This window comes from Pseudochaenichthys georgianus, chromosome 16 (assembly GCF_902827115.2).
Source record: "Pseudochaenichthys georgianus chromosome 16, fPseGeo1.2, whole genome shotgun sequence".
Lineage (NCBI taxonomy): Eukaryota > Metazoa > Chordata > Actinopteri > Perciformes > Channichthyidae > Pseudochaenichthys > Pseudochaenichthys georgianus.
Genome location: NC_047518.2, coordinates 36,646,267 through 36,667,814, shown reverse-complemented (window position 1 = coordinate 36,667,814; position 21,548 = coordinate 36,646,267). Strand labels below are relative to the sequence as shown.

Genomic DNA, 21,548 nt, shown 5'->3' with positions numbered 1-21,548 from the left:
TACCGTTACAATGATGTATGGGATGTATTGATTTGATACAAGCAAGTCAGTGCTTCATTGTGTAATTTCAACTACAGTTTGTGGTCCGGACCCATCAAGTTCAGCATTCACTGCATTCACTGTGATGAATATAAAATAAGACACTGATACTGTTTTCCTCAATGAACATTTAGAGAAAAATAAATATTCAGGGCTCCTCTCCCTCAGGGGCCTCTCCCTCAGGGGCCTCTCCCTCAGTGGCCTCTTCCTGGTCTGTTGACTGTTGGTCAGGCTCATAGTCTGGATCGCTGTTGTCTTCCATTTCTGAGACATTGTCCTTTATGTCTGGTTCAATCTCCTCTTCATCTGGTTCAAAACATTTGTCCAGAGCCTCTCTGACGGAAAATCGCCTAATCGGTCGCCTACTCATTTTGTCAATGAGTCAAATGTGAGCAAGGCACAAATATAACTGCATGAGAGACAGTAATGGAGGCGCATTTACTGCGAGAAAGTGTGAGGTTTTTCTTTCTCGAGGGGCACAGAGCTTGCACCTGTGAGAAGGTGGCACAGAGGGGCACAGAGCTTGCACCTTTGAGAAGGTGGCACAGAGGGGCACAGAGCTCGCACCTGTGAGAAGGTGGCACAGAGGGGCACAGAGCTTGCACCTGTGAGAAGGTGGCACAGAGGGGCACAGAGCTTGCACCTTTGAGAAGGTGGCACAGAGGGGCACAGAGCTCGCACCTGTGAGAAGGTTTACATTGTATCATACAGCGCGAGAAAGTGAGAGGTTCCTGTAAATTGTTTTTTCTGGAAGGTGTGGGGGGACATAGCACGAGAAGTGTGTGTGTGTGTGTGTCTCTGTGTGTGTGTGTGTGTGTGTGTGTGTGTGTGTGTGTGTGTGTGTGTGTGTGTCTGTGTGTGTGTGTGTGTGTGTGTGTGTGTGTGTGTGTGTGTGTGTGTGTGTGTGTGTGTGTGTGTGTGTGTGTGTGTGTGTGTGTGTGTGTGTGTGTGTGTGTGTCATACTCATTCATTTCCGAAAACATCAAGGGTGTTTCACTGTTGAATAAATCACGTTAACATCAATGCAAGTGGTGATCATCAAGTGTATATGTTCAGAGGCCTAGTGTGGAGGATAACATACGGTCTTGAGGCGATTGGATGAAAAACACAATATCTATGATCAAAAACAAAGTCACTCGGTCACTTTTGACCCGAAACGCAAGAGAAGGGTCAAGACAGACTTCTAACATTTGAACCTGTTTTTTAAACACAAGAGTGCAAGACCTATCAAGACTGTACATATTAGTCTTCTAGTAGATACAGTAGCTCTTTAATGTCCCAACAGGGAGATTTGTTGAACACATATACACAAAGCATACATGCAAAGCCCTGCGCACTTTTTTGCCTAGCATATGCAAAAAACTATTCTCATTATTAGCATAGTTCCAACATGTCATTTCCAAAGTTCGCCTCATACTCTTTGTCAAATGTGTGACTGTGAGCAGCTTAGATTACTCAGATATCATTGCTATTGTTTGCACCTGGGATGTAGTTTCAGTATATTATTTGTTTGCATGCAAATGGTTAACTTTTGAATGAGTACATGACCGAGTGTGTTCTCCGTCTCTCTGAATGAAGACAACAGATACATACGCTGCAGCGCACCTGAACACAAGCTGACCGTGCAAGGGCTGAATTTAAACGGCGATTCAATTAACCATGCAGATATTGTCCGCAGGCTCGTATTTCACTTGAATGCCCAGATTTACTTTGAAACCAAAGACTTTTGTACGATTCAACCAGGGAGAAATGCTGCCTCCTTTTCACACTTGATTTCCTAACAATAAGACATGAAAACATATCTTTAATAAGGTTTCTGACTGGCTAAAAAAGTTATTATGTTTATAATAAAGAGGGTCAAGATGTGTAAATGTTTTTAGTATAATGTAAGTCTGGGTTGCATTCTTACTGCTAATATTTTTTCTGGGGGACGGTCTTATAATTATAGACTTTCTGTACAATGTCATATACAAAGTGTAATTTTTATGGCATTATTTCAGTTGTGTGAAGCTCTCTATCCAAATCTTTTTACTAATGAAATGAATGGTCTAAACCAGGGGGGTCAAACTCAAATACACAGTGGGCCAAAATAAAAAAATCGGTACTCGAGGGCCGGACTGTTTCAATGTTTATTGCAAAACGTATTGAGATGAAGTTATTGCACATATTAAACCTGGAACTAACAAAGCTTAAATTATTGCCGATAAAAACAACATTAAATAATCAGTAGCATTCATTTCTTATGGCTCTATCTGCAGCTTTTCCTCAGTCATTTCTTATGATTACATTTTTCCACAGGCCAACAACAGTTTCAAAAAAACTATTTCCCTCAAAGAAAAAAACAAACATGCCCTGTTGTCGTGAGAGAAAAAGTGCAAAAGGAAACATCCATTGAAACGCAGTTTGCTGCTCTGTGATGCACACTAAGCCAGATACTTGGCATCTCATCTTAGGTGCAAGTTCATCAATGTTTGGGGTCAGGCTCTGAGCTGAGGAAGGTGTGCGTGCAATATACCAGCGGGCCAGATCTAATAGTTATTTAAAATGATCCTGCGGGCCGAAATTAAATCCACCAAGGGCCTGATTTGGCCCCCGGGCCTTGAGTTTGACACATGTGCTTTAGAGCATTGAGAGTGAATGAAGAAATGTTGTCTTTAGACCCCCTACGTGACTTAAAGACATCCTGTAATGGCCAAGAAAGGAGGAAGCTAAAAGCGAGATTCAGCACTCTGAGAAAAGGGAAGCTAATAAAGGAAGCTAATAAAGGAAAGAGAAGAAATGACAAGGCTTTACTAAGCTCCTGTCTAAAATCCTCATGTTGTGGTCGAAACCACAACATGAGGATTTGTTAATGGCAATACATTTATAATACATTTATAATTGTTTGTGAAATAATAAACGCAAAGCACCGTATCCACACAGAGACACATTTTGGGTTCATGCTCCAGCAATTTGGATATTAATACAAGGTTTACAATGTCAAATTTGAGTTTAACATCCACACTAAACACACTGTATGCATGCAGTAACAAAAAACAACCAGACAACATTCCTAGCTTCAAGTCTCTGAGCCCTGATGTTGAGGTCATTTGATTTACAGATGATCATATCAAACAATGTTGCCCCTTAAAACTAAATATATTATACAATCAATTTAAACAGCATTAGAGATCAATTAATCCCCACAACATCTACTCCCCTGCAATGGGCATTAGTTCAGTCTTTAAAAATACCTCATGTTGTTTGTATAAATGTTGTTAACACTCGGATCTCCAAGTGAACAAAAGTACCAAAAAGTTCCGGTTGATTTTTAGGAACAATTGTAAAGCATAACACAAAGACATCTTGAATAGTACAGTATATTAGGCGTAATATTTTTATTTTACTGGCTTAATATTTTTCATTTAACTTATCACTGGACAGCAAATGTCACTGTCCACTGCACTTGAAAGCTGTTATCTTTCCTTTATGGTAAACGATGCACACATACCTCCATGACCATTGGGGAAAGGCTAAAATCTAAAGTCCTTTGGGTTTTAATATTTGACTTTGAGTAAAGACTCAGGAGTCAAATTACGAGGTAGTACAGGCAGAAGAAAACATATGTGTGATGTCACAGTTTGTAAAATGTACGTCAAGTATGTTGACAAATAAGTGGGAAATCTAGATTTAAAAAAAGAAGCATATTTGTTGGCCTACATTTAGCATAGTATGTCTTCAGCTATTACAACTGAACCTAAGGACCCTGAATCCTCTAACAGGAGTTACAGTTGCACTGCATGTGGAGGCTTATATACGTTGTTTATAGCTCAGTAGCCCAAATTAAGCAACCTGGATGCAACTGGCCTGTGTCAGTGCATGACTAAGAGGATTAGAGAAGATTTACCTGCCAGGTTCACACACACTTGCATATCAACAGGTCAGTTAGCCTTGTGCGCCGCATTAGCATTCACAATGGACTAGGACAGCATTGAGCAGACATGGGCGCCATTTTCTTGTGACCACACATGGGATTTTTCCTCCCATCCTACAGTTGAGCTTCTGGCAAAGGTCAGTGTTTAGCTCCATCTGTTTATTCCCATAGAAAGCTTCCCTGCATGTGTGTTTGTTTGTGTTTAAGATCATAGCGTGTTAGCACCAAGCTGCAGACGGCCTACTTTTCTTTCGCAGCCTACACCTGATCTCTAGACTCAACTAACCACAAACAGCAACTTTGGTCATCAATACACTGTATTTTAGAGATCTGACCTAATTTTAGATTAAGTACCTTTCCTATTTATGAGCTTCAATCTGAGCGGGGACAGAGCACTAAGATCTTTTACTTAAGCAAAAGTGGCATTACCAAAGTGTCGACATACTTACAACTGAAAGTCTTGCATTATAAAATGTAACTAAGTAAAAGTACACAAGTATAAGCATAGCAATACCAAGTAATCACTCTACACAACAGTCCATATACAAATTATATTATCGAATAATTGATGCATTATTGTTTTTTAACACTTTAATTTTACAGTTGTTTAAGTTTTTTTTTATGACATGTTCTACCAGGTGAATTTGACCAAGGGATCATTAGAGTTGAATGTTTTGTATTAATATTCTGAATCTTCAATGTAACCAAAGTTATCTAATAAATGTAGAGGAGTAAAAAGAACAGTATTTGACTATAAAGGTATAAATTAGCAGGAAATAGATAGTAAGTAGGATTACCTTGTTAATTGTATTAAAGAACAGCAATTGAGTGAGTGTATGACATTACTGTTCACCACTGGCTGTAGCAGGTAAATCACATTAACAGTAATCATGTGTATCTCAGTCAGAACAGCACAATGTGAAGTGAACATGCTTCATCATGACCTCATATATCCTGTTGACTGCGTTTACCTGGACATTCAAGGGGATATTGTGCAGCTGCAGGTTCCTCTGGGTAAGTGAAATGTGCCCTTTAAGTGTTCTCTCAATAACACATTTTGATAATTGTTGTACTTTTTATGGTGACTATAAACCGTCATTATTTGCATTTCAGATATGCCCATATAATGCCATCAAATTCTTGCCTAGGGAGAGACGCATTCAAGATCAAACGAGCCGACAGCTGAAACAACTTGTGGGTAAGGATCTCATAAACTCAGCAATAAACACTGCCCAATAAAATCGTTACTTTTAATTAAAACATATTTAGCAGGCTTAAATATATTCAGAGATGCTGATGTGTTTTAGCTCCACAAGCAAACCCTTTCACACATAGAGGCCACTACAGTGGACAGCTTTTCAAAAGGTGTGTTCTTGTATGCATGTGTTTTGATGGCATAGTTGGACCATCAGCCATCATAGGACCCTATTGCATCCCATACACTGCCACTCAGTGGAAAGGCATTGTAAGTGCATGATACATTTCTCTAAACCAAGATGAACGACAGAAAGCCAGATGGACCAAGTCACCTGCCGATATCCTGCCAATCCTTTTATGGAAAGCGCTCCCTGCAGGTATAAAACATTTGGTGACACCAAGTAACAACTAAGGAATCATATAATTCATAAATTGTCAAAGTATTGAGTTTGCAGGAAATTAGGATTTTTCACCTGTCCACTAAAGTGGACGTCATGCATCACTGGCTATATTTCAACAACAATTCATACTGTACTGCTACTGTTCTTCTTGAAAATACTTCATTTGCAATATCTTTTTGGGCCTTAAATCAATATACTTATGTTATTATAATGTAATTTTAAGTTTGCACATCTTTATTTATCATTTTTTCCAAATGTACACGTTTTCAGTTCAGACTTTAACGCATACTGTCCACTTTTGATTAGTCCAAAAAATGTTTTTCTAAATTTGAAAAAACTAGATACAAATAAATTAAAGTTCAAATCTTGTTTGTCATGCCCCAAGAGCAATAAAAACACTTGGTAACAAAATCCTGAGTGAGGCTTTCATAATTCATGCATGAAAGGGATGTGCATTGGTCCTTATGGTTTTTTATGGGAGACAATAAAAGTGAATCTTCTGGTATCACTCTAATTAAAATGTAATGACGGAAAAAAGATTAGATATCAAGGTAAACCAACAACAAGCTGTATTGTCTTATCAAGTTTGTGAGGCCAAAGGTATATTTGCATATTTCTACTATAATTACACTTTACATCTGTGTAGGCAGAGATATGATGTGTTGAGCTAATTTAACTTTATTTATCAGATTCTGAAAGTAAAGGGTTTGCAGTCATACCGGGCAGCCCAGACCGCGAAGGAGCTCTTCATAAAAGGCTGACAAAAACCGAGAAAGAGATTCTGGCAATCAAGGCCAGGGCCGCCTGTGAGAAAGCATCATGGGAGAGGAGGTTTACGCAGCTGCAGAGAAAGCACGAGGATCTATGTAATCAGGTATGTTTGCAGGTGGTTAAAGTAGCGAGTAGTATTCAATGGTTTACTTAAGTTTAAGTAAATACCACAGTATAAAAATACTCCAAGTCCTGCATCCACAATTTCATGTAAGAAAAAGTACAGAAGTATTGGAAGCAGAAGTTTTAAACATAAAAAATCCATAATAAAAATACTCACAAAGCAGAGTGGCTACTGTCAGTGTTCTAGTCAAATGTGAGACAATCAATAATATATATTGGTCTTTCATAGAACTGTCTAACTTATCTTGAACATTTTATGTTTCGTATTCTTTGTGGTTCATGTACTTTCTACTGTAGATATGTTTATTTGCCACTGTTTATTGTTTTTATTTTATTATTTCATTACGTTGATAACTTGATATCTATCTATCTATCTATCTATCTATCTATCTATCTATCTATCTATCTATCTATCTATCTATCTATCTATCTATCTATCCATCTATCTATCTAGAGCTGATTTGAACTACTTCACAGTTTAATCAGTAACAATGATGACATTTTAGATCCTGATCATATTTTCATGTATGTTTTTTTTAATATGTAGTTGGAAGGTATCTATAGCACTACGTACTTCAGTAAATGTTCTTTGTTACTTCCCACCAGTGGTAATAATAATGTCTCTTCTCTCCCCAGCTGGCCTCTCGGGCTGTGTTGGTGAGAGAGGCTGGTTGTGATGAAGAGTCGGTGGGGAACAATGGAGAAACACTTGAGGAGTGTTCAAGTAAATGACAGTAACACAGAGAGCTCATTCAGATGTATGCTTTCTAAATTCAATAACAATGTCAACTCCCATGTACAGGAGGTCTCTCAAGAATGATGCGCCAACACGAAGGGTCTGATGTGTCAACAAGAGGCGACGTAAGCAGTTTGTCAGGCAGCCAGTTCTTCTCATCAGTGACTCTGAGCCCAAGACCTTCCTCCTCCTCCTCCTCCTCCTCCTCATCTTCAGCCTCCAGGTACAGTGATTGGTGGAGAGTTGGTTTAAATTAATATTGACCATTCTCATATCTGTACAGCACATAACAAGCAGCAGCTATAGTTAGATTATCTCAGCACAGTGACCTGAAAAAGGGAAACAGCGACCTCTATAGGTCACTCATTTATTGACTTCTTTAAAACGACTTCTATATCACTTTTAAATTATGAAAACTGCACACACTGTTTTTCCTTTTTTGTATTTTTGGTATTCTTCTTTACTTTAAATGTTCCAAATGTTTACAAAATACATGTCACACTACTTTATATTTGCTCTTAACTTCTTGCTTCCTCTTACTAGATTAATGCATATACCATTATCACCTAAAGTAAATTCCATGTCTGTGTAAACTTACTTGGCGTGACCTAATTCTTTCCCTGATTTGCATAAACTGCACCCAAAAAAACAACAGTGTACGAGGGTTGTGTGCAGGACTGTTTCCTGGTTAGGAGGGAGGGAGCATTACTTTCAGGCTTCCTAATACCTGCTTCCAGGCAGGAACTTGTCCAGTAGCCTACTGTAAATCATGTTTTACTATTCAGTTATGTGCAGATTAACAGAGGCGAATAATGCAAATTATAGGATTTCCAGCTGCTATGAGGTGGATTTCACTACTTTGTTGTACACAGCTTCACATTTGCTGTACGGACGTGTCTTAGTCTCACTGAGAAATGCTGAATTGTAGGTGCAAGGTCATGTGTGGCTGAAAAAACTTCAACAATGACGGCCCTTGGTTATTGCAGGGTTCGAGTTATGTGGGAGCCAATGGGAGCTGAGCTCCTAAGGAGGGGTCTGAGCTCCCACGGACGCAGTGAAATCATACATCTGTGGAAAAAAACAAACACAGATAGCAAACTATATTTAAGAACACTATAATAACATTACAAAAAAAGACAACATTTATTAAAATAGATAATAATATAAAGCAGTCATTTACATTGAAACAGAATGCAATAAAATATAAAATACGTACAGTAAGCAAACCAGATATTGTCAACATTGTGTGTATGTAATGCATAGAGCCTGATGTTGCTGAGGTGAAGTGGTCTAAGATTTAATAAATGTTACATATTTTTAAATGTATTTCACTGGACATAAAAGTAAACCCTCTCTCCCTCCAGTGTGAGGTCATGGAGGTCGTCCAAAGGTCCTCACCGGGTTTTTGTTCCCCATTCCCCCATGGACCTGGAGCTGGGTCACCGGGTCAGGATCATGCTGCCGTCGGGACGGGTCAGCACGGGAACGATCCGTTACCTGGGCCACCTGCAGGGGGAGGCAGAGCTCCATCTGGGGGTGCAGCTGCTGACACCTGATCACGGATTGCATGGTGGCAGCCACAGGGGACACAGCTACTTTGACTGGTAACTGATCTCATTTATCTACTGTGTGAACACAAGCAACACGTTGCATCTCAGGGTGTGTGACCTGGCATTCAGTGCTGCTCCGGGATTTATTGGGTTCCCCACTGTGTCACTCGGATATCACATTACAGATATCTTTGCTATTAACTAAATGTTCTGGCAGGATGGTTTTAAATGTAACTCTTATTGTCGAACATCTGGCTCGTTGAGTTAAGGCATAAGACTACAGCCCTTAGGTATTCAGCTGCCCCCAGACACACTTACTCAAATTCTTTGCACTTAGTGGTAAATGTGTCAACTGCTCAATAACAGCCTTTCGAGGTGAAGCATAAACCTGTCATGTGAAGTGTGAACTAATTTGCCTGTAGCGTGACACATTCTTCTCCTATGGAGACAGGTTTCGTATGTGGTCTTCTCTTCAAAGACCCAGTAGGGAAATACAAAAAACACATGAACTACACATGGGGAATTGAAAACAATATCTTTAAAACTAGGTCGATGTGCCTTTTCTTTACCTTCTTGTGACTAAAGCTCATTAACTCATGAATATTAACTTTTAATGTATGACTTCAGGACTGTAATGGAAAAATGTCTTCATAGCGATATCTTGATGATTTTTCAGTAGTGTCTGTATTTCATTTATGTCTTAAAAATGTGTTATTTCTCTCCCTTAAAGCAATCCTGGCTATGGCGCCTTTGTACCTTTCCACAAACTACTGATGGCCTGGGAGTGACAGAAGTACAGACTCCTGATTTAGAGCCAACTGGATGCATGGCAAGAGGGCCAAGAAAGCAAAAGAGTAGTTACATTAATTCATTCTAAAAATGTATTATAAAGAGATAAATCTTTGTATCAAAGTATTTAAAAAAAGTGTGTATTGTCTTATTGTCTTATTCCCAATAACAATACCTTGTTGAATACTTCTGTTTTGTGAGCTTTGGTACCCAGTAATGTTGGACTTGCAGAAATAAATGGCTGTTCTTTTGTTGAGTTAGTCGGTGGATTAGTCCTCTCACTACTAAGTGTCTTAGTCCCACTGAAAAATGAGACATGTTTGGTTGAAAAACTTCAACAATGACAGCCCTGGGTCATAGGTCATACAAACAGGTTGTGCACTGTGCACAAAATGTGCTTCATGCCCTAAGCTAAACACTTAAACATGCTCACAATGTTAACAACATGTTTGTGTTTAGTAGGGATTTTTACCACAATTGTGTTATTTTACCCTGAAAACATGATCAAATGTGCTGATTACCAAACACAGAAATATCACTGAAGTACAGTAGGGACTGATGGGAACGTATTAGTGTTTCGGGTATTTGGTTGAACACCAGTGCTGTCAGGAGATTAGAGTTACTATCCCTCTTCTGGGGACCATGAATGTGTTCACCCAAATTCCAAGTAATCCATCCTGACAGTGTTTCTAGAGGTAAACTCAGAAGGGACGGGTGGCGCAGTGGTCTGTGCATCTGATCATCAGATCAAGGGGGCTGCTGGGGAACTCCAGTTCGAAACCTGCTCCTGCCCCACTGCGTCAGGCCGTTGTGTCCATGGGCAAGACACTTCACCTGGATTTGCTCCTGTGGGTATTGTCCACAGTACATGTATGATACTATTGTGTACTTGTAAAAGCGCCTCGATGACCTCGAGGCGTGAAGATGGACGGTGTGGCGCAGTGCGCTGTGCAATGATCATCAGATCAAGGGGTGAAACCCGCCGCTGCTGCGTCTGTAAAGCCGTTGTGTCCTTGGGCAAGACACTTCACCTGAACTTGCTCCTGTGGGTATTGTCCACAGTACATGACCATTGCATGTATGTGTAATGTGTATTTGTGAAGTGCTTTGAGCATCTGGAAAAGCGCTATAATAAATATAAGGAATTATTATTATTATTAAGTCACTGAAGTCTGTATGTCTGTGCGAAATGTAATCAAAATCAATCATATATTTGTCAAGCTTACTGTGTAATAAATCAACAGGAACTCAAGAGCAGCCATAAACTGTGTTAATTCGATAAGTATTTTATTTAAGTGAACATAGAAACACACACGCAGTCTGACCTCCCCCCCGCAGGCAGTTTTTTTATTCAGCTTGCAACATCAGTGAACATTACTCAGTTTGTAAAACTCCAGACTTTTATGAAAATGATTGAAGTAAGAGACCTACTTGTGAAATTGAGTACGGGAGTTTGGTAGAAAGATCTTAGGCAATGTGTTATGATGTAAGCGAAAGTATTTGCCAATATTAAGTTCCTGATAAACTTTATTTACAGATCAAGATCAAAAAAGTACGACACACTCCATTTCATACATGACATGTTTTTATTTTGAATATGTTCTTTTAAGACATGCTAACTGTAAATTGATCTAACAGAACATATTTACACAACACTTGTTCCGGGAGTGTTTCATGAAACTGATGCGGATTTACAGGAAAGGTTGATGACACACAGGGAAATGACTTTCGCTTGTACTCTATAAAAGTCTTCACAGTTTCCTTGTTCCTTATGATTTATTATAAATACAATTTTGGAGCGGGGTCCAGCTTCAACCAGCCTAATGTGGCTAAAGCTTAACAAATACAACATACTTATTTCTCAGGTATAATATAGAAAAACGCAATTTTCTGGAGAACTAGAGTGAAATGAAAAATACAAAAATAAAACTTTAAACAGCCATTTCTTATTGCATGAGACCTTTTTTTGGAAATAGATTAAAATATATAACATTTGACACAATATGCATCAACAGTCAAAACTCTAGAAGCACTAGGCTTAACTTTTTTTGGTAAAGTGACACATTTCATCCATTGACTATAATGTCATACACATACATTGAACAGATGTCTTAACTGTTCATAAATAGGAAGGCACATTTGCAATTCTGCATTGGCAACTTACAACTAAATATATTCAAACGCTTTATCACGATCATGATCATTCATCCCAGATCAAATGCACGCTAAAGGGACATTGAACATGTTTTCTCTCAGTGATTGTGCTCTTATGTTTTTCATGTATTGTGTCTTGATATGTGTCTATGTTGATGTTACACATGGAGCTGCTGTGATGCAAGTCAACTTTCCGACTTGATCTGACCATTAAAGTATTATCGTATCGTATCCATAGACACAATTAAGCTTTTCAAGCAAATCCTTGTTTGCTTTGATAGAGTCAACACAAATGTTATGGTAGTTCTGACTTAAAAGAAAGCAATGGTAGAACATCATCAGAGGATTATCAGAAAATCCCTCTCTGAGCCTTCAGCTTGAGGATTTCTGCAGCCAGCTTCTCCGCATTCGTCACATGAGGATACATTTTCATGACGGTATCCACCTGACTGGGGTTGAAGATGGCTTGCAGTTTCTTACGGAGATCCATCCTTTTTTGTGGGTCAAACGCATCAAGGGATCCATGCGTTGGGCCCCAGGAGTGGTACTGCTGGCCTTTGTAAGAGCCGCTGTTGGAGTGTGAGGAGTGGGCCGAAGAGGGGAGACTACACGGTGTCCTGGCTTGGGGCAACCCCTGAAATGGATCCGACCAGTAACTTTGCTGATGATGCGCGGCTCCACCGTAATGCTGTTGGCTCTTTTGGGGAGGTACACTAGGCGGGAACATTTGAGGAGGGTAGCTGTCATATTGGGAATGACCCTTGCAGTCTGGGTTTCCATGAGGTTGCTGGTAAACTGTTGAGGGGCCTACATGGGAACAGCACCTGCAAGACTGACTGCTGTTGTTGTTCTCTAAATGCACTGGGGCCTGTCTGGGTCCGGCGAGGGCACTTAGCTGCTGGGGCCTGGGTCTGTTGGGGTTACTGAGGCAATGCGAATAGTCAGAGTACTGACTGTCATAAGAGCCAAGGCCAGAATCAAGGTACTCGTGAGAGACGTTGGCATAGTAATGATTGGGCATGGAGTGCATCCCAGGCCAATCTGTGTGACACTGGCTTACAGGACAGGGCATTTGATTAGGACTTTTTCTCTGATCCTCCCAGTACAGCAGTGTATTTTCACAAACCTGACTGGGATGTGAAGGACTTTGCCTGTCTCTTGTGTGCTCTTTGGTAGAGTCTAGAGGATAGGAAAAGGCATTATGAGCAGGATCGGACTGGTGCTGTCTTGGTGATAATCTGGCATTTCTTTCTTCTTTTCCAGTAGAAATCTGGGCTTTTTCTCTCAGTTCATCCGCCAAGGACAGGTAAGACTGGTTCGACCGCTCTGGATGGTAGAACTTACATTTGATGCCGTAAGTGCACTTTTTGTCTGAGGAAAACAAAAACAGATACACAAAAATAAGTTAAAGGTCATGTAATTTAGGATACAGCTTACTTCCTTGTCCAAATCTTAAAATAGCAGAGCTCGGTGCTTATCAAATCTTACCATAAGGACAGAGCTGTCTCTTCTGCTCTGTAGGAAGAGGATTTTTCCGCAGGAAGTTGTCAAGACTGGGGCCATGGCGACCCAGAGGGTCATCTGGGGGCATGAACCTGGAGGGAAAAAATGATAAATTGCTGATTTCTTTCTTTATTTGAGACAAATCAGCTGGGTGCTGCACGATTATCTGTTGCTTACTTGTCATTCACAAAGGAGAACATGAGAAGCCTCTCCTCGATGCATTTCTTCCACTCAGGTCTTTCTCCTTGAAGGTCACGGTAGGTGTCATTGGATACGATCACTCCATCCGACTCATATGCCACCTTGACGATAAAGCGGTCATCATAGCAAACCACCCGCTTACCACCAACACGGCGCGATGGAGTGAAGACCAATATTTTCCTTTTTTCAAGCTCCATCAAAAAGTGTTGATCTGAAAGTGCAAACAATCACTGTTGAAAAGGCTATGGAGAGTATATAGCAGGTACATGTTCTTCCCTATTTGTTGAATGGTACATAAAGAGAATAGCTTTGTTTTGTAACATATGATGACACACATTTGCCATGTTCCAAAACCACACGTACAAGATACATAAACCACTGAGCATTTTACAAAGCCACAACAATGAAATATAGGAAACAAAAGACGTCAAACAAAGTATCACCTGTACAAACATAACTATCTAATATGTACATTATATCATTTTACTCTACCTGTAATATGACTAGGTACAAAATATGAGTTAAAACACAATACGTAAGTGCTTTTTAGGTAATTCGAAAGTTAAATGAACCATCAAATCTGAATGAATGAACAAGAGGCCACGTCTCATGAAAGCTGGATGTTTTGTATGCCTGAGCAACTACTTTTCAGACAATAAAGCCACTTTTCTAACCGAGTGTCTCTCAGGTAGACTGAGCTCTTTAAGTACACTAGGTGTGGAAGAAAAAACACAGCTGTACTTCCTGTTGGGGTTTTTCCAGGAATTAATGCAGGCTGAATTTTACTTCCTTGTTCACGGATTGAAAATAGAACCTTTGGATTGCTCCACCCAGGCTCACACTTACTAACTCGTGAGAGCCACAGGGTTTTTTGTAAGGATGTTCCACCCTTTATTATTGTAGTTTGAGATGGGGTAGTGTAGCTATGATATGGATCTGGTTTGTAAAGATACACCCAAACATTTCAGTGATTCAGCAGTCTGAAATGTAGAGCTGTTCACTGTGTTCCTCTGCAAGATATTATCACACAGATGAACCCACAAAGAAACTATTGCTTCAAATAATTGTCAGCATATGGAAACATCAGTTGGGAGCCAATTGGGTAAACCTGTTGCCCAATGGCTTTGGCATGAGTTCAGTGTTTTAACTTTGAACATTGAAACAGTGGCTTGTGGATAATTTGGTATTGGTATATCACACAGACAATGCAAAAGAACAACTCGTTTCTGAATAGTTAAAGGAAGGGGTAAACAACACTAAACCTGACTCATTACTTATTGTTTGTTTAATCTAACCAAACACAGTGTAAAAAAACAATTCATTTAAATGAGGATTATGTGTTGAATTATTTCTTGTGTGGAGATTAAATCCCTTGTAAAATATCCCATTTATATATTCACACCTTAATCTTATCAGTTTTCTCCTGCTTGGCATCTCCGTACTCACCTAAGCCAACCAGCGTTTCGCAGCTCTTACATCGGATTATCACTGAAATTGCGGTTTGTCTAGACTGCCTTTTTATTGGCAGTGAGTCAATAAGACTTACAAACAAAATATTTTGTCTGCGTTAGGTACATTTGATATAAGCATAACCACCATTTCTAACCGCCGTGCAAGCTATGCACTCTGGCATACAGACTAGATTGTGTATTCCTCACTGAACAGACTTTAATTATTTGTTTACTATCTCCAATGGATGTTCAGAACATGTATGAACAAATCAGTTTGAACACATTTTGAAACGACTGTATTGATCAACATTGTCAGTGAGCAACTCTGTAGCTTTTAGCAAAAGAGCTACTAAGCCGAAGAAAATCTTTGGTACACATTAAATTAATAGACTGTTGCTCTATTGAGCAATAAAGCTAGTTTTGTACTGAACCAAATAACAGTATGGAAAAGAAACAATCTGCAATTCAGATAAGCCGCAAAAATGTTGGGCCTTGGTAATTAGAGATGAGTTTTGTTTACTTTTGTATACACTCAAGTGCATTTGAATGGTAATCAGACTTAGATAAAAAAAACAGTACATTTGAATGGTAATCAGGCCACTTAGATAAAAAAACAGTGACTACATCTTTGAACTCAAGTGAGTCGACTGAGCGAAGTGATTTAGGATGTGCCCCTCTACTCTCTCCTGTATGCTAAGAGTACAAAGTCCAGTCCTGTGGCCTAACCTGACCTAGTTAGCCTAGTTGACCTGCTGGCCCCTAAAGTTTATGACTTCAAGGTTCAAGCAATTCAAATTAAAAAAGGTCAGCCTCTACTTGGTCATGGCTTAATCAATGCGATTGTTTCTGCTTTGACTGGGAAGCGTTTGTTGGCTACATCAACATCAGTAGTATCTGTCTGCTTGGTTGTACACTTATAGGATCCTCACCTGTTATCGGGGCATCAGGTCTGGGCTGCTCTTTGCGCCAAGTTGGGACAAACACGGTAATGGTATTATGACCTCTGTCCAAGAAGAAGTTTACTGCGAGCTGGATGCCTCGACATGAGAACACTTCCTTGTTGCCATGACTGTAAAAGAAAGAAGTCGGGTTGGATGACCTCACATCATTTATAAATAAATTGAAAGAGAGAAGTACAAATTCCGTTGATCTGTGGAAACAATAAACACCACACGCCTTCAAATGTTCTTTCAGAGGGAACCTTCCCTCTGGGCTATCATGAAGCGAACTTCCTTTAAAACAATTAAAACGTATTGGAGGGTGGAGATTTGTAGGTGTGTGCCTCGAATTTGCATATTGCAGCAGTGTCTTTGAAAAAAAGACATGCACAGGCAAGGTGGTAAACGCCCATTTTAAAGTGACACAACAAAGCATGTTTCAGGGTCAGGGTTGAATGACAGCAAGGCAATGATTGATTCAACTAAATTCCACAAACAATTGACAGGCCGAGGGTTAACAACACTTGCTTTATTTGTCATATTTATGTTGTAGTTTGTAAATTAGGATTTAAATCATAATAATTAATCCAATAAAAGAAGAAAAAAGCTTTAGATTACCTCATAGCAACGTTGCTGCCATCAATAACAATAGGTCTCAATTCGGCATCTGAATGATTCCACTCCACTGGTTTCTGTGGGATTCGGGAGGGTCCAACAGCCCAACTGGGGGGCAGCAGAGGGTCTTTATGGCTCCTGTCCTCGCTGTCGGAGCCACAGGGTGCCGTGCCGGTCCTGCTCCGAACCAGCTCCCCCAGCACCGAGTTAGTGTCTGTGTTCAGGTCGAGCTTCTTCAGAGCAGCCCTAACCTCTGCTGAGGAGTACCCCAGCTTCCTGAAGAAGTCCACTCTGAGACTCAGCTCCTCACTGTCGGCGTCCAGCAGGTCGGACGCTGGGCTCTGGCTGGGAAGTGTCTGATCCATCCTGGAGCATTTGGACCTCTTTTCATCAGCATAGAAGACGTGGTGGATACTCATGGACTGACTGGAGGAAAATTACATTTAATTAGGGTTAAATGTTTATTTGACTGAATCCAGTTTTGTATCATGTTATACACCCCCCCCCCCCCCAATTCTGCCAGGTCCATTAATCATCATTTTGATTTGGATGTTCTTAGTATTATATTAAAGTACATTTTGTATTTTGTTTGTGAGTGTTTAGCAACACAAGACATTTCATGATGTCACCATCCGGCTCAAGGATACAGATTTATTTGTATAGACACAAATATTATTGATTGATCAAGAACATAATAGGCTGATTAACATAATATAAAACTAATATCACTTAATACTTTCAATTATTTCTTTTTTTTTTAAATGAAGTATTTCCATAAATAATTTCCTGTAAAGGTCTACAAATAATTTCCATCACTTCTTCATGCTCTTGTGATAATAATCAATTGGCTTTTATGTTATTTTGTGGGTGTACGAATATGCATAATCTCCACATAATAACAATTAATTGTATGTCTATGTCTTAAAAAGTGTATTTTGTCACATTTGAGAATGAGAGATTAAAATAACATGCAAATAGCTCACATCACCTACCAAATAGTTGTTAGACCGTGCTTAGACTTTACTGTAAAACTTGCTTCCCTCTCATGTTACAAAGTGACAGCTGAACAACAGGGAACTCTACGCCGCTTCACCGTATCCTTTCTCGGCTATGATACTTTTAAACGACAAATACACACCCTACAAGGAGGAATCTACCTGACTCAGGTACGTTTTCCAACGGGATATTTCCGCTGCTAACCGGCAGGCATTCTGGGTAACATCTCATACCGTGAACAAAAGTTAAACCGAAAACTCACCTTGACTGCTCGTGTCTGTCTCCTCGTGTCCTGTATCTTCGCAGAAGTCTCTCAGTCAGTCAGAAGTCCCTCACAAGTCCCATTAGTGTTTGGATGTACAGTAACTTTGACACGGTTCAGACTTTGTAGCGCCTCCCTCTTAGAGAATAATTTCTTCCCCTTTCCTCCTGCTGACGGAGGCATGCTGAGCCTTGATATTTGCATATCAGAGATAAGATAAGGTGCTGCTTTTCCTTTTGGCTGTCAGTAACGCAGTAGTACACTGGTTATTTCCTTTCACTCCGTGTGTGTGCGTGCGTGTGTAGTTTTACTATGTCTTTGTTGTTGCTGTTGACCCTTCAGGCGATATACGGAATAAAACAAAATACAAATGAAAGCAAGGAATCTGAAGTATTATAGATGTAGCAACCCCAATTAAAATCACATCAGACCAAATTAAAAATATAAAAAACTAATTTATTTCATTTAAATATCATTAAAAAAAGATTAAACACTATATATAATATACTGAGGTTATATTTGGGATGTATGATGTTCACTAGTTTATAATATATTTTGATTGACCTCTTTTATGGATTAAACTTTGTGATGATGGGAAGATTCAAGTGAGGAACCATTAGTTTGGGGCATATTATAAAATGGTTGGTGGTGTTGGAGTTAAGCTCAAAGTTTGTTACTGGAACAAAACTTCTCTCGTTTTTTTTAGAGTAACCTCTATATTAAATATCTGTGAATCCCCTCTTCAACTTTTCATATTGCGAAAGAAAAAACATATATACGACGCCCCCTTGTGGATTCAGGGTATAGTGACAAAATCCATCCAACGTATTTTTTATTTGTTAGTATTCTGATTTTTGTTAATGTGAAAAAGACATATTATATTATTTTAAATTGATACAAATAGTAATTGTAAATTATACTCTAAGAAAAAGTAATTGAGAAATATATGAAAAATGCATCACAATCTAGTCATACACCTTTCTTTAAAATGAAAATGGTAACATAATTATAATATTGTATGTTTCCGCTTTTTTATGTGGCAGGTGTTTTGGCAGAAATTGTATTCTAAACAGTTGGAAAAAACAACCCACTTCTCAACAGCACATGATTAAAGTACTGTTTGTTTGAGGTGTTTCGTAATTGTAGAGGAAGCGTCAGACATGTTGAAGCAGAGTCAGAGAGAGTGAGGGACTTAACCTGATGTGAACTTCCCCCTTTAACTTTAAGTCATGTGTTTACACAGTCTCTAGTTTCTAGCTGTAACCCTGTAAGGTGTCCTTGGGTGTTATGAAAGGCGCCCCCCAAAATAAATGTATTATTATTATTATGTATTAACTCATCTATACTAATTATTCTTAATTATTTAACTTTCTTTGTGAACTGCATTTCATTAAACCAGTAGTTTAGCCATTTTCGTGTATGTCATTCTTGAAACTATAAAAATGGCCATACAAGGATACATAATGATTTGTATACTACCGTTTCTTGCTTTTCAACCATTTTGATCGCTATTAATACAAGTTTCCGACTGTCCATACAGTGTAAAAAGGTAGGTTATAAGTGTAACACTCTTTTGGTTGTAAAGATTAAATAAATCAGATGTTTCATAACTCAAACAGGCTACATTTTTTTAAACTTATATAATTGTTATGTGGGTTTATGTATGACCTATGGAAAAAAACGTGAATTTTTCTTAATAATTATTCGTATTATTAGCTGCCATGTGACTTGTTTATATTTTATTTTGTTAAATTTTCATATCACATGTACATTGTAGCCTTAGTTAACCAAACCAGATTTCTCCCTATCTTTTCTGTAGTTCATTAATTAATTAATGTATTCTCATTAAGTAATGGCTTAACAAACACTAGTACTATCAAACTGATAAACCACAGCTCACCTTTAGACACACTTAACCAGCATGGAACACAGGTTGGGTTAGTGGAAAAACAAAGTGGAAAAGCAAAATGTTTCCTTTTTGATGTTATAAAAACACTGATTCAGAGCAGATTAAGTTCACCTGTGGCTCCACCCAGAGTTTATCAGGATCAGGGCAAACATGGAAGAACACACAATAATGCATTGTTAATAATAACAACCCATTCAGATGACACATAGGAACACAATGCTCTGAATAGGGTAACTCCATCTGTTACTGGTGACAACAGTTTTATTTAACAAAGCACTACCAGTATTAAACCCAAATGAGTCATATGTATTATTAAAGGTCAAACATTGGGTAAGACTATTTTGTGATGTAACTGAACCCACACACACGTCACTAAATACACTTTACATGTCTTTGTTTAAATTACTTACTGCCTCATACTCAAACATAAATTACTCCCATAAATACAATATTGAAAACATTTATGACTTTGTCATCCTAAATATAACTTTTACAAATACAGAATGGAGCCAATGGGACCACATGAAAAGAGGAAATACAGTAAATCTGACCAAATCCTAAAGGTTAATACCAACACATTGTCTCCCAAACTGGGTAATGCAAAACCATACTGTACTGAAATCACATTGAAACACCTCCATATTTAACATTTGAGGGCATCTTCTTAGCCTTTTTAACCTGTTTGTATTCATGACACACTGCAACCAACGACCCTTTACGCGATTGTTCTATAAATTGGCCACTAGATGTCACACACGCTTCATGTGAACACACTTTACACTCAATGCGGAGTTAATGGAAGACGTTGGCCTGCAGATGGTTGTGGTCTCAGTATGCCTCTGGTTAAGCTGTGAAGTTCTGTGTGAGTACGATTGTGGGAGTGTGTGAGACGTGAGTGTGTGAGTGTGTGTGTGTGTGTGTGTGCGCGCACGTTTGTAAACAACCCTTTGTGTACTGGGTTGATTGCATGGTCGAGTTGGGATCACACGGCGTGCAGCTGGTTAATGGCATATACAGAGTTGAGTTCCGGAGAGTGGAGAAAGTAATCAGGAGCCATTTGCCAGGCGGTTGCCTCCTCTGAGGGCCACACCACCGTCCCCAGGTGTCTGCAAGGCCTGATATTACTGCAGGGCAATGAGCTGCAACCAGTCACGATCAGTTTTGTACTGGTGAGTTTTTTTAATCCGATCTACAAAAGCTCCGGCTAGCATTGTGTATTGTTTTATAATTGTGTGGTAAGATTATATTGGAAGCCATCATTGGCATCCAAAAAGCTTTTGTTCAGTAATGCAAATTTCAACCCTTGCTGAGAATCCAGGTGCCCAACATCGGACGAGATTAGTCCAGATTGGGTATTGTGAACATCAAACGCTTATTTCCTTAACATCTTGGGGGGAGGCATTGCCCCTCTCAAAGGCATATCTTTTTCCTCCAGGCAGGTGTAGTTTGGCAAGGCGTGTTAAACCCGAGACAGTTGATCAAATATTCAGCCAGGCTCATTGTGCTCATTGAGAGCTTTTGGATGTCTCCGGGACAGTGCTGATAGAAAACAGCTGTAGTGCCTCAGTGATAGCCTCCCTTTGCTTTCTCTTTCTCGATGACTGCCCGGGTTATCCGTCTGTCAGCAAAATTAATTTTTGTATGATTTCCTTAAAAATAACCAAAGTAAAGAAAAGGCAGCCTTTAACTGGAGTAATCCATCTTGCACCAATGGTGTCAAAGTGATTCACGATTTCCAATTTAGCCGTGTTTGAATCTAAATGCAGTAAATCAGACAGGACGGCTCCACCCTCTGTGCAGCCGGACGACAAACCCTCAGTGACAAGAGCTTTCAAACTAACATATCCCCCACATTGATCTTGTTCATTTATTACTTAAGACACCCTCTGCTTGTCCTACATAGATCAGCAAGCAAGGACCCCCTGGTATTGTGTGGGGTTGCAGAGAAGGCATAAAAGCTGCGTGGCTGTAGCACTGATTGATCGGACAAGATCAGACAA

At 39.3% G+C, this 21,548-nt stretch overlaps 1 protein-coding gene across 1 annotated transcript; it reads right to left on the bottom strand.

The window, feature by feature from the left end:
- Window positions 1-11,086: 11,086 nt before the first annotated feature.
- Window positions 11,087-17,768, bottom strand: LOC117461456 (endoribonuclease ZC3H12A). The gene is made up of 6 exons (XM_034103325.2): window positions 17,640-17,768; window positions 16,385-16,807; window positions 15,758-15,897; window positions 13,354-13,588; window positions 13,162-13,268; window positions 11,087-13,044 (listed from the first exon to the last, which is right to left on the bottom strand). Exons 2-6 carry the CDS (start codon window positions 16,798-16,800, stop codon window positions 12,023-12,025), a joined length of 1,920 nt encoding a protein of 639 aa, XP_033959216.1. The 5' UTR covers window positions 16,801-16,807; window positions 17,640-17,768; the 3' UTR covers window positions 11,087-12,022.
- Between the last annotated feature and the right edge of the window lie 3,780 nt (window positions 17,769-21,548).